This window comes from Colobus angolensis, unplaced genomic scaffold (assembly GCF_000951035.1).
Source record: "Colobus angolensis palliatus isolate OR3802 unplaced genomic scaffold, Cang.pa_1.0 Scaffold22, whole genome shotgun sequence".
Taxonomy (NCBI): domain Eukaryota; kingdom Metazoa; phylum Chordata; class Mammalia; order Primates; family Cercopithecidae; genus Colobus; species Colobus angolensis.
The window spans coordinates 2973956-2985808 of NW_012115377.1; the positions used below are offsets into that span (position 1 = coordinate 2973956).

At 57.9% G+C, this 11853-nt stretch overlaps 3 protein-coding genes across 11 annotated transcripts in view; 2 read left to right on the forward strand and 1 right to left on the reverse strand.

Moving 5' to 3' along the window:
• Positions 1-2194, reverse strand: part of LOC105512861 (chromosome unknown open reading frame, human C19orf70) — a 4097-nt gene extending 1903 nt beyond the window's left edge. The window contains exons 1-3 of the mRNA XM_011943494.1: positions 1450-2194; positions 586-763; positions 344-395 (exon numbers count right to left, since the gene is read on the reverse strand). Coding sequence (XP_011798884.1) covers positions 344-395; positions 586-763; positions 1450-1478 — 259 coding nt within the window. The 5' untranslated portion in view covers positions 1479-2194. The remainder of the gene's footprint in view (positions 1-343; positions 396-585; positions 764-1449) is intronic.
• HSD11B1L (hydroxysteroid (11-beta) dehydrogenase 1-like) overlaps positions 1-9929 on the forward strand; it is an 11443-nt gene extending 1514 nt beyond the window's left edge. Inside the window, exons 1-9 of one of the 9 annotated variants that reach the window (XM_011943486.1) lie at positions 1757-2268; positions 4362-4464; positions 6169-6293; positions 6377-6507; positions 7790-7901; positions 8273-8364; positions 8655-8748; positions 8876-9041; positions 9133-9929. In XM_011943486.1, the coding sequence (XP_011798876.1) occupies positions 4463-4464; positions 6169-6293; positions 6377-6507; positions 7790-7901; positions 8273-8364; positions 8655-8748; positions 8876-9041; positions 9133-9328 (918 nt within the window). In that variant the 5' untranslated portion in view covers positions 1757-2268; positions 4362-4462 and the 3' untranslated portion in view covers positions 9329-9929. Of the gene's footprint in view, positions 1-1754; positions 2269-4361; positions 4465-6168; positions 6294-6352; positions 6508-7789; positions 7902-8272; positions 8365-8654; positions 8749-8875; positions 9042-9132 lie in introns of those variants that run through there. The other 8 variants (XM_011943493.1, XM_011943485.1, XM_011943490.1 and 5 more) reach the window with 8 other exon arrangements.
• A 1576-nt stretch (positions 9930-11505) lies between these two features.
• Positions 11506-11853, forward strand: part of RPL36 (ribosomal protein L36) — a 1534-nt gene continuing 1186 nt past the window's right edge. The window contains exons 1-2 of the mRNA XM_011943500.1: positions 11506-11562; positions 11759-11852. Coding sequence (XP_011798890.1) covers positions 11761-11852 — 92 coding nt within the window. The 5' untranslated portion in view covers positions 11506-11562; positions 11759-11760. The remainder of the gene's footprint in view (positions 11563-11758; position 11853) is intronic.

The following is an 11853-nucleotide window of genomic DNA, read 5'->3' on the forward strand; positions in this document are numbered from 1 at the left end:
TCAAGCGATTCTCCTGCCTCAGCCTCCCGAGTAGCTGGGACTACAGGCATGCGCCACCACACCCAGCTAATTTTTGTATTTTTAGTAGAGACAGGGTTTCCCCATGTTGGCCAGGATGGTCTCGAACTCCTGACTTCAGATGATCCACCCACCTCGGCCTCCCAAAGTGCTGGGATTACAGGCGTGAGCCACCGTGCTGGGCCTCCTTTCCCTTTTAGATCCCTAAGAGACACATGTTGGGCAGGAAGGGGGATGGACAGAAAGGAATGGCCAGGACGTGGGGAGAGGGGCTAGACTGGGGTGTCTGCAGCAACCTCCCAAGTAAAGAAATTGGGTGCCTTACCTGCATTCCAGGAGTCACGGATGGGAAAGTAAATCTTGGGAGGGGCTGGGAGCTGGGAAAAGAGATGAGCAGAAAGAAGTGGTGAAAAGGCTCAGCAGCCCATCCCCAGAAGCGGAGGGAGGAGGACAGGCCTGAGAATCAGGCCAGCATAAATATGGAGAACAACATCATGCAGGGCTGGAGGGACCCCCCCAAGAGCTCACCACCCGCCAAGCCCTGGCCTCGCTCCCAGCCCGGAGTACCTGGGGTATCTGCAGGCCCGTCTGCTGACACACGTACTGGCTGAACTGGTACATGGCGGGCGGCACCACCTCTCCAGCCTTCTGTAGGGCTGCCTGGCTCTTGTCGCTGGGCCCCAGCAGCTCATGGTCGTACACCAGGTAGACGGCGCCCCCAGCCACACTTCCCTTGATGAGGAACCTGCGGGCAGGGACGGGAGGTGCAGAAGCTCAGCGGACGCTGACCGCCACCCTCAGGAGCTAAAGGCCCACGGAGACAGTGAGACCCTCCTGGGGGCTCACCATCCACAGGTGACACTGTAGTGTAGCACCGTCGACCCAGACTCCCGTTATATACAGCACTCGATTTACAATGTGCAAGGCAGGGCGGCTGGACGCCACTTTAACTGATACACTGAAACCCAGAGGGGGAGACTGGGTCACTCAAGGTCCCACAGTGAGCGGGGGCAGTGAAAACGTAAGATCCTTGACACTCTAGAAGCCTTCCAGCCCTAGAGAAACCAAGTGTTCCTGGGCGCCTCCTGCCCGCTGTCACTCCGAGCACGCATTCACCTCCCATCCACGCCAGCGGCAGGATTCAACGGCATTCCCACTTCACAGAGAAGACAACTGAGGCTCGGAGGCGGGGGCTGACACCGCGAGTAGAACGCCAAGGGCTTGCTGGGAGGCAGGAGGGAGGGGACTGGCGACCTCGGGAAGCCCCACCCCGCTGGAGCCTCAGTTTCCCTATCTGGCCCATAGGCGGGGGACGAAGGGGAGGTGACCCTACGGAAAGCGAAGAGCAGATCGGGACCAGACTGGAGACAGGGGTGCCCACAAAAAGGGACTTTTTCGGGGACTCGGGTCCCCTCCGGCTCCCGCACGCACCTCATCAGCGACCACACCCGGGCCACCATGGTCGCTCGGATCCACGCGCAAGGACACTCGACCCGCCCGCCGCTTCCTGTCGCGGCCCTGCAGAGGCTTCTGGGAGCTGTAGTCTTTCTTGCCCGACGCAAGGTCTTCTGGGAGTCGTAGTCTCTTACGGCTCTGAGACTTCAAAGAAAGGCTGAGGTCCCGCAGCTAGGGGCCGCTGGGAAATGGACGCTTTAAGGCCCGGGCCTCCGCAAGGCTGTCTGGGAAATGCAGTCAGCACGGCGCTATTTGTACCTGCCCGCGGAGCCTCCTGGGAAATGTAGTTCGGCCCGGCCCAGTCCTCCCAGCGTGAGGGGAAAGAGACGTTAGGTGCCTGGCTGAAGCTCGAAGGTGACCCGAGAAGAAGTCGGAACCCGAGAGATCCACCCGCGCCCGCGCGGGGAACCAAGGGCCCGGACCTAGGAAGAGTGTGCCTAGAAGGCACTTGTCACAGCAACGCGAAGGCGTGATTGTTCGAGAGCGGGGGCCCCCTCACGTGATCGATTCGGAGGCGGGGCGTCCGACCAGGGGGCGGGGCCGGGCCCCTGCTGGGAGGTGGAGACCAGGCGGGGACTGTTGCCCGGCGACGCTCCGGCGCTGGGTCCCCGCAGCCTGGCTCCTCCCCGGGAGAAGGTGGGCTTCGAGTCACGTGACCCAGGCGCTACGGGAGGGGGCGCGGTCGGGTACCCGGCAGGAGGCGGCCGAGAAGAGAGGACCGTGGGGGCGTTCGCGTGGCTCCCAGGCCGGGACCCCAGCCCCGCTGGACAGTGGGGGAAACTGAGGCCTGAGTGGGTGAGTGCGTGGTTTAGGGGTGCGCAGCGGGTCACAGGCCCGCTTTGTTCAGAGGGGAAGCTAAGGACCGCCGAGGTCAAGAAAGGGCCGGTGAGTTCTGCAGGGATTTGGTTCCCCCCCATTTATCCCTCATTTCGGCCGGGCTGCTGTAACCGTTCATCTGCCCATCCATCTGTCCATACGTCCATCCTTCCATCCATCCATCTGTCCATCCACCCATCCATCCTTCCATCTATCCATCCACACTTCCGCTCATCCATCTGAATCCCCATCCATCCACCCATCCGTTCATCCATCTGTCAGCCCATCCACCCACCCATCCATTCATCCATCTGCTCCCCCCATCCTTCCACCCATCCATCTGTCCATCCATCCATCTATTTATTTGGCCATCCACTCATCCATCCGTCCATACATCCATAAATACATCCATGCATCTGTCCGTCCATGCGTCCATCCTTCCATCCATTTATATGTTCCCCCCTTTAATCCATTCATCCATCCATCCACTCATCTATTTATCCACCCATGCGTCTGTCCGTCCATCATCCATCCATCCACCCATCCATCTATTCATCTGGTCATCCACCCACCCATCCATCCTTGTATCTGTGCATCCATACATGCATCTGTCCATCCATCCATCCACCCATCCGTCCACCCGTCTGTCCATCTGCTCCCACTTCCCCCTGCCGGGCTGCTGCAGTCAGTATGGAGCTGGGGGTGGAGAGAGGGATGAACAGAGGGGCTTCATGGGCTGTCCCTGGAAGGGGAAAAGGTGGAAGCTCGTTGCTTGCTGTGGGCATGCCTGGTGTGTTTGGGGAAGGCGAGGAGTTCACTCTTTTGAGAACTGAACGATTCATTGATGGGGCCGTGGGAGAGGAGGATAGACAGGTAGGGTCTGTACCTGCAGGGCCTCATGGGGTGCAGTGAGGAGCCTGGTTTCCACCAGTTGCATTGGGGACCCCTGAGAGGGTTTGGAGCAGGCAGGGCCGTGGCCATGTTGCTTTTGACACAGATGCCTTTGGCTGCGTGGACAGGAGAGGCAGGGAGGGAATGAGTGTGGACATGGGGAAGCCAGTGTGGAGGTGGGGGAGACCAAGTGGGAGATGGAAGGGAGGCCAGGAGTAGGGTCTAGGAGGGAGGTAACAATCTGGGAGCCCTGGAGAGAGAGAGGAAGGGACTGTTGGGGAGAGATTGGAGAGGGAGAATTGATAAGATCTGAAAACCATGAGCTCATGGGGGTGAAAGGATAGAAGGAAGTGAGGACAATGCCTGGGCCTCCCATTTAGGGACAGGGGACAGTGGGGCTATTACTGTGATGGTGAGCTGGGAAGAAAAGCAGGTGTGGGGTGACATGCTGAGCCTGGATTGGGTCCTGCTGGCTCTAAGGGGCCTGGAGGTTGTCAAGAGGAGACACCCAGAGGACAGCAGAGGCAAAGAACCTAGGGCTGGACCTACAGATGGGAGATTTCGGGACTCCTCAACGATCCCCTCCATCTGGTTTGTCTCATCTTCCTGGTTCTGGAAGTCCTCTTCCCCTTGTCCCACTGACTTTTTTTTTTCTTTTTGAGACGGAGTCTCGCTCTGTCGCCCAGGCTGGAGTGCAGTGGCCGGATCTCAGCTCACTGCAAGCTCTGCCTCCCGGGTTCACACCATTCTCCTGCCTCAGCCTTAGCCTCCCAAGTAGCTGGGACTACAGGCGCCCGCCACCTCGCCCAGCTAGTTTTTTTTGTATTTTTGTATTTTTTATTTTTTATTTTTGAGACAGAGTCTTGCTCTGCCGCCCAGGCTGGAGTGCAGTGGCCGGATCTCAGCTCACTGCAAGCTCCGCCTCCCGGGTTTACGCCATTCTCCTGCCTCAGCCTCCTGAGTAGCTGGGACTACAGGCGCCCGCCACCTCGCCCAGCTAGTTTTTTTTGTATTTTTAGTAGAGACGGGGTTTCACCGTGTTAGCCAGGATGGTCTCGATCTCCTGACCTCGTGATCCGCCCATCTCGGCCTCCCAAAGTGCTGGGATTACAGGCTTGACCACCGCGCCCAGCCTTTTTTTTTTTTTTTTTTTTAAGGCAGAGTTTCACACTGTTGCCCAGGCTGGAATGCAGTGGGGCAATCTCAGCTCACTGCAACCTCTGCCCCCCTGGGTTCAAGCGATTCTCCTGCCTCAGCTTCCTGAGTAGCTGGGATCACAGGCATGTGCCACCATGCCTGGCTCATTTAGTATTTTTAGTAGAGACAGGGTTTCTCCATGTTGGTCAGGCTGGTCTCGAACTCCCAGCCTCAGGTGATCTGCCCGCCCCAGCCTCCCAAAATGCTGGGATTACAAAGTGTAATCCCAGCCTGGGTAACAAGAGTGAAACTCAGTCTCAAAAAAAAAAAAAAGAACCTGGACTGTTTCTGTCTTTCACCTTCTCCCTGGAATTAGTGAATCAGCTCCCACAGCTGAGATCACATCTTCATCTGGATGACACAGGCACCTCTGTCTCCAACCCAGCCCCACATGTCCAACTCCTGGGCGTCTCCAGAGAGTGAGCTGTCTCTTGGCTTCCTCAGCTCTTGCCTCCCACGTGCCTCATATCACTCCATGATCAATCTGGTACCTATTGAGCACCTACTGTGTGCCTGGCACAGTTTTGGGCCCTGAAGACCCAATAGTGAACAAAATAGAAGATTTCCATTTCCTTCTTGCCCTTATGGAGCTGACAGTCTACAGGGAGAGAAGGATGGTGGAACAAGTAACAAATGATCCTTGGGCCGGGTGCGGTGGCTCACACCTGTAATCCCACCACTTTGGGAGGCTGAGGCAGGAGGATCGCTTGAGCACAGGAGTTTAAAATCAGCCTGGGCAACATAGTGAGACCCCATCTCTACAAAAAATACGATGATTAGTTGGGCATGCTGGTGTGCCCACCTGTAGTCCCAGCTGCTCCATTGGCTGAGGCAGGAGGATTGCTTGAACCCAAGAGGTCCAGGCTGCAGTGAGCTATGGTCGCACCACTGCACTCCAGCCTGGGCAGTAGAGTGAGACTCTGCCTCAAAAATAAAAAAAATTAAAAATAAATAAATAAATAAATAAAAAGGAGGCCCTCTCTTGGAGGAGGTCACTTTTTTTTTTTTTTTTTTTGAGACGGAGTCTCGCTCTGTCATCCAGGCTGGAGTGCAGTGGCTCGATCTCAGCTCACTGCAAGCTCTGCCTCCCGGGTTCACACCATTCTCCTGCCTCAGCCTTAGCCTCCCAAGTAGCTGGGACTACAGGCGCCCGCCACCTCGCCCAGCTAGTTTTTTTTGTATTTTTGTATTTTTTATTTTTTATTTTTGAGACAGAGTCTTGCTCTGCCGCCCAGGCTGGAGTGCAGTGGCCGGATCTCAGCTCACTGCAAGCTCCGCCTCCCGGGTTCACGCCATTCTCCTGCCTCAGCCTCCCGAGTAGCTGGGTCTACAGGCGCCCGCCACCACGCCTGGCTAATTTTTTGTACTTTTAGTAGAGATGGGGTTTCACCGTATTAGCCAGGATGGTCTCGATCTCCTGATCTCATGATCCACCCGCCTGGGCCTCCCAAAGTGCTGGGATTACAGGTGTGAGCCATCGCGCCCGGCCAGCTGGTTTCAAGGAACAACAAAGGGTCTGTTTTAGTGGAGGAGAGTGAGCAAGGAGGACAGGTCCGCGCAGGGCGCTTGTGACCACCAAGGCGTCTGGTTTTTATTCTACCTGGAACAGGAAGGAAGTTCAGTCCAGGGAAGGCAAGGTGTGTGGATGGAGAGGGCTGAGAAGGGTGGAGGGTGCGGTGGTTCATGGAGCCACCATGGTGGCCTGGACAGGTGGTGGCTGTGGAGAGGAGGGCATGGATCCAAGGTGGTGGCATCACCAAACAGCCACCAAACGCGGTGGCTGTGGGCCAGGCCTGTGCCGGCCACCTCTGTCCCCTGTCCCTCTGCAGGCCCACAGAGGACCATGAAGGTGCTTCTCCTCACAGGGCTGGGGGCCCTGTTCTTCTCCTATTATTGGGATGACAACTTCGACCCAGGTGAGCACCTGGGGTTGAGGGAGGGAGAAACCGGGCCAGCTGTCCTGTCCTCCGCCCAGAGTGACCACCCCGGCTATGGCCAGCCAGCCTCCAGGGAGCGCGAGTGCTGCTGACAGGGGCCAACGCTGGTGTCGGTGAGGAGCTGGCCTATCACTACGCACGTCTGGGCTCCCACCTGGTGCTCACTGCCCACACTGAGGCCCTCCTGCAGAAGGTGAGCCACCCCATGTCTAGATGAATGGTGGGGGTGCTCGTGGCGGGAGGGAAGAGAGCCTGGGTTTGAATCCCTGCAATGATCCAGGCTTCCTGTGTGACCTTGGGCAAGTCGCCTAACCTCTCTGAGCCACTCAGTTTCCTCATTTGCAAAACGGGGACAATAAAACCATTTTCTGGCCAGGCACAGTGGCTCACGCCTGTGGTCCCAGCACTTTGGGAGGCTGAGGCAAGTGGATCACCTGAGGTCAAGAGTTCAAGACCAGCCTGGCCAACATGGTGAAACCCCGTCTCTACTAAAAATACAAAAATTAGGCCAGGCACGGTGGGCTCACGCCTGTAATCCTAGCACTTTGGGAGGCCAAGGCGGGCAGATCACTTGAGGTCAGGAGTTCAAACCCCGTCTGTACTAAAAATACAAAAAAAAACCCAAACCAAAACAAAACAAAACAAAAAACGCCGGCATGGTGGCAGGCACCTGTAATCCCAGCTACTGAGGAGGCTGAGGCAGGAGAATTGCTGGAACCTGGGAGGTGGAAGTTGCAGTGAGCTGAGATTGCACCAGTGCACTCCAGCCTGGGTGACAGAGAGAGACTCTGTCTCAAAAAAAAGAAAGAAAGAATTAGCAGGGCATGGTGGCACGAGCATGTAGTCCCAGCTACGTGGGAGGCTGAGTCAGGAGAATCACTTGAACCCTGGAAGTGGAGGTTGCAGTGAGCCAAGATCGCACTACTGCACTCCAGCCTGGGCAACAAAGTGAGACTCCATCTCAAACAAACAAAAAACCCCACCTTATCATGGGTTAGGATGTTGTGCCAGTGCAGTGAGGTGGTGACTGGAAAGTGCAGTGTTTCTCAGCAAAGGAGAGTATTGAGTGTCTACGCCTGTGCTGATAGCCAGGGTTCTCAAACTCCAAGGGAAGGATGGGCACTTCTTAGCAACAAACAGACCATTGCTACTTCAAGGAAGGGTATAGCTCTTGGGCACAAACCTTTGAGTTTTTCAAGAGAAGCTAGCAATCTGGAAATTGTAGGTAAAATGTCCTGTTTTAGATGTTGGTGATTGACTAACCACCAAATTGGCCAGCATTCTGGCCCGCTGGCTCCACTTTGTGCCCCCCAGCAGTGGTAAATTTTTGGGAATGGTGTCGAATGGGGCTCGAGACTCAGAGTGGGGGGGGTTTCAGGCGGGGGCCTCCCTATGGTTGGCAGGTGCGGGGTGGGTGGGTGGGGGGCGCTGCTGTAGAGGAGAGGCCCACGGGCAGCTCTGGCCCCCCCCCCCAGGTGGTAGGGAACTGCCGGAAGCTGGGCGCCCCCAAGGTCTTCTACATCGCTGCGGACATGGCCTCCCCTGAGGCGCCCGAGAGCGTGGTGCAGTTTGCGCTGGACAAGCTGGGTGAGGGGCTAGGCCTGAAGCCAGGAGTCCAGGACCTTGGCCTAGGCCTTAGGGACAGGACCGGAATTGGGCTGTGGGTGTGGCTACAGTAACAGGTGTCTCGGCGGAGACGTATGAGGACTGGGGGCATGGTCGGGGTGGAGTCTCATTGCATCTTGCGGAAAGAGCTCTGAACGGGGCCTCATTGAATGGGGACGAAACCTTGCTAGATCCAGGGAGTAAGGCCAGGGCTGGGTGTCTTTGATCGTAGGGGGAGTTACCTGGGGCGGAGCTCACTGGATCAGCGCTCTGGGTGGAGCTAAGATCGGGGGCGGGGTTTCATCGTGTCTTTGGGGAGGGGCCTCCGGGGCTGACCAGCGTTTCTGGGCCAGGAGGGCTGGACTACCTCGTGCTGAACCACATCGGCGGCGCCCCGGCCGGCACGCGAGCCCGCACCCCCCAGGCGACGCGCTGGCTCATGCAGGTGCTCCGCTCCTCCGTGGCCCCGGCCCGCCCCTCGATCTCAGGGACCGGTGGTCCGCTCCCTCCGCGGCCGGGACTCTGCCACCTGCCGAGCCGGCTCTCCCCTATTCCCGCCCCGGGCACGCCCCTCCTAGCCCAAGGCCCCGCCCCGGCCTTGACCCCGCCCTCGGGCCGGCCTTCCGGGTTTCTGGCCCCGCCTCGGACCTGGTCCTGGTCCCGCCCTCCGGGTTTCTAGCCCCGCCCTGCCCCTGGGCTCCGCCTCTGCCGGTGACTCGCAAGTGCCACCTGCAGGTAAACTTTCTGAGCTACGTGCAACTGACGTCGCGGGCGCTGCCCAGCCTGACGGACAGCAAGGGCTCCCTGGTGGTGGTGTCCTCGCTGCTCGGTGCGTGTACTCGGCCCCGGCTCTGCGGGACGGGGAGTGGGGAGCTCGATGCGGGTGAGTCTGGAGGGTCTGGGCAGGCTTCCCGGACGACGGGGAGCCACTCAGCCGCTGCCGTCCGCGCTCCCAGGCCGCGTGCCCACGTCGTTCTCCACTCCCTACTCGGCGGCCAAGTTCGCGCTGGACGGCTTCTTCGGCTCCCTGCGGCGGGAGCTGGACGTGCAGGACGTGAACGTGGCAATCACCATGTGTGTCCTGGGCCTCCGAGATCGCGCCTCCGCCGCTGAGGCAGTCAGGTGAGGCCCGGGCGAGTCTGGGGTTGGGCTGGGGCCCATGGGCGGCCGCCCAGCCCCAGCCGCAGTCCCCACCGCGCCCTCCCGTCCCCAGGGGAGTCACGAGGGTCAAGGCGGCCCCGGGGCCCAAGGCAGCCCTGGCCGTGATCCGCGGCGGCGCCACGCGCGCGGCTGGCGTCTTCTACCCGTGGCGTTTCCACCTGCTGTGCTTGCTTCGGCGCTGGCTGCCGCGCCCGCGGGCCTGGTTTATCCGCCAGGATCTCAACGTCACGGCCGCTGCTGCAGCCTGAGCACGGCGGGGGGTGCCCCTCAACGTCCCAGACGGGAACTCAACGTCCCAGACGGGAACGCTCCTCCCTCCAACTGTCCCTGGAGCCAGAACACTCACAGAGACACCCCTGAGAGGGTGGCCATAGCCCAAGATGAAGTCATCAAGACAGAAAAGCAAAACCGACAAAAACGACGGGCACCAGGAACCACTTACAGCTTCGGAGGTGCAGGTGCCCCTTGTTAGGCGCCTTTGTCCGGGGCCTGCAAGGCCTCGCTCGTTTGGTCTTTATTGATGACATGACTGCTTCCGTTTTGCAGATGAGGAAACTGAGGCTCAGAGAGGTCATGCCACCCTTGAGCCACCCATGGACCCCTCTCCATCTCCTGTCTGTGTTTCTAAGTCGCTGATTTATTTTTTCCACTCATTCCATCTGGGAGGATCTCCCCCAACCCCTGCCAGCTTCCCCCAGCTGGGGTCTCTGGTAGTCTTCACACCTGCAGGGACGTCTACACTGTTCGTCTACCTGGTGGCAGGGTCTGATGGGGAGGAGGAGGGAAAGAGTGTGTTCTGGGCTGGACCCAGCCTCCTGTTTGAGAATTAAAAACTCTTCTTCTCTTGCATATATGTTGTTCAAATTCCTTGGTAATTCCAATTTGCTAGCAGCTGGCGGGCAGCGGGAGGGGGGTGTGTGTATCAGGATCCTTGACTCTCAATCCCATTTCACAGGTGGAGAAATGGAGGCTGAGAGGGCCAGGAGCCGTGGCTCATGCCTATAATCCCAGCACTTTGGGAGGCCAAGGTGGGCAGATCACTTGAGGTCAGGAGTTTGAGACCAGCCTGGCCAACATGGTGAAACCCTGTCTTTACTTTTTAATTAATTTATTTATTTTTGAGACGGAGTCTCACTCTGTCGCCCAGCCTGGAGTGCAGTGGTGCAATCTAGGCTCACTGCAACCTCCACCTCTGGGGTTCAAGCGATTCTTGTGCCTCAGCCTCCCGAATAGTTAGGATTATAGGTGTGGGTCACCACGCCTTTTTGTATTTTTAGTAGAGACGGGGTTTTACCATGTTGGCCAGGCTGGTCTCGAACTCCTAGCCTTAGGTGATCCCCCGTCTCGGCCCCTCAAAGTGCTGGAATTACAGGTGTCAGCCACTGTACCCAGCTGCGAATATTTTAATTAAAAAATTAGCCAGGTGTGGTGGCATGTGCCTGTGGTCCCAGCTAAGGAGGATAAGGCAGGAGGATCACTTCAGCCCTGGAAGTCAAGCAAGGCTGCAGTAAGTTATGATTACAGCACTGCACTCTCTAGCCTGCGTGACAGAGCAAGACCCTGTCTGGAAAAAACATGAAAGTGCTAACCCCAATTAGAGCAGCCCTAAATTGAGACTCTCTCTCGTATATTAGTAGCATTAAAGGAGAAAAATTGGAAACTTGTGTGTGTCCGACACGTGATTCAGTTATTTAGATTTCCGTCCCTGCACCACCTAAAATTACATCAGATGTCCCCACGGGGCTGTATTCAGACCGAGTCCAGAGCTTGACCAATTGATAGATAATGAAACCAATACCCTCGTTAATGGGCCTTTTTTTTTTTTTTTTTTTTTTATGGACAGAGTTTCGCTGTTGCCCAGGCTGGAGTGCAGTGGCGCGATCTTGGCTCACTGCAAGCTCCGCCCTCCCGGGTTCACGCCATTCTCCTGCCTCAGCCTCCCGAGTAGCTGGGACTACAGGCGCCTGCCACCAGGCCCGACTAATTTTTTTTGTATTTTTCGTAGAGACAGGGTTTCACCGTGTTAGGCTGGTCTCAAGCTCCTGACCTCGCGATCCACAAGCCTTGGCCTTCCAAAGTGTTGAGATTACAGGCGTGAGTCACCGCACTCGGCCTAACGGGCGTTTTAACAGTTCAAACAGTTTGTTGTTATTATTCTCGTCCTACAATTGAAGAAATTCTGGGGGATGAGGTCGTCGATGCAGGGTCGGCCAGAAATCGGCGGAGTTGGGATTCGAACTCATGTCACAAGCAGAGGGAGGAAGGCAGCCATAGCCACCTCCACTGGTTCCGACTCCAGCTCTCGGGCTCGCGGGAGTAAACGCGCATGCTCTGTGAGACCGCGGTGGGGGAAGACTCCAGCCGCCAGGGGGAGCGCGCGCCGTTCTTGCCTCTCTGGCCTGCGCCTCCTGAGCCGAGTAGATATCCCAGAGTTCCGCGCGGCGCCAGCCCTTCCGCCACGGCCGCCATTGGAGAGCAGTAGGTAAGTGCGTTCCCGCACTGCCGGGATCCGCCGCCATCCGGCCTCCCGGGTCCTCTGTGCGGGTTGGAGGATGGTTGCGAGTTGGAGGATGGTTGGTTGTGGCGAGCGAGGCTGAAGAAGCCGGGACGCGGGTCTCTGGGCCTCGGGAACCGAGCCTGTAGTCACCTCCGCCCCTTCTCCCCGCCGCTGTCCGCAGCCATGGCTCTACGCTACCCTATGGCCGTGGGCCTCAACAAGGGCCACAAGGTGACCAAGAACGTGAGCAAGCCCAGGCACAGCCGCCGCCGCGGG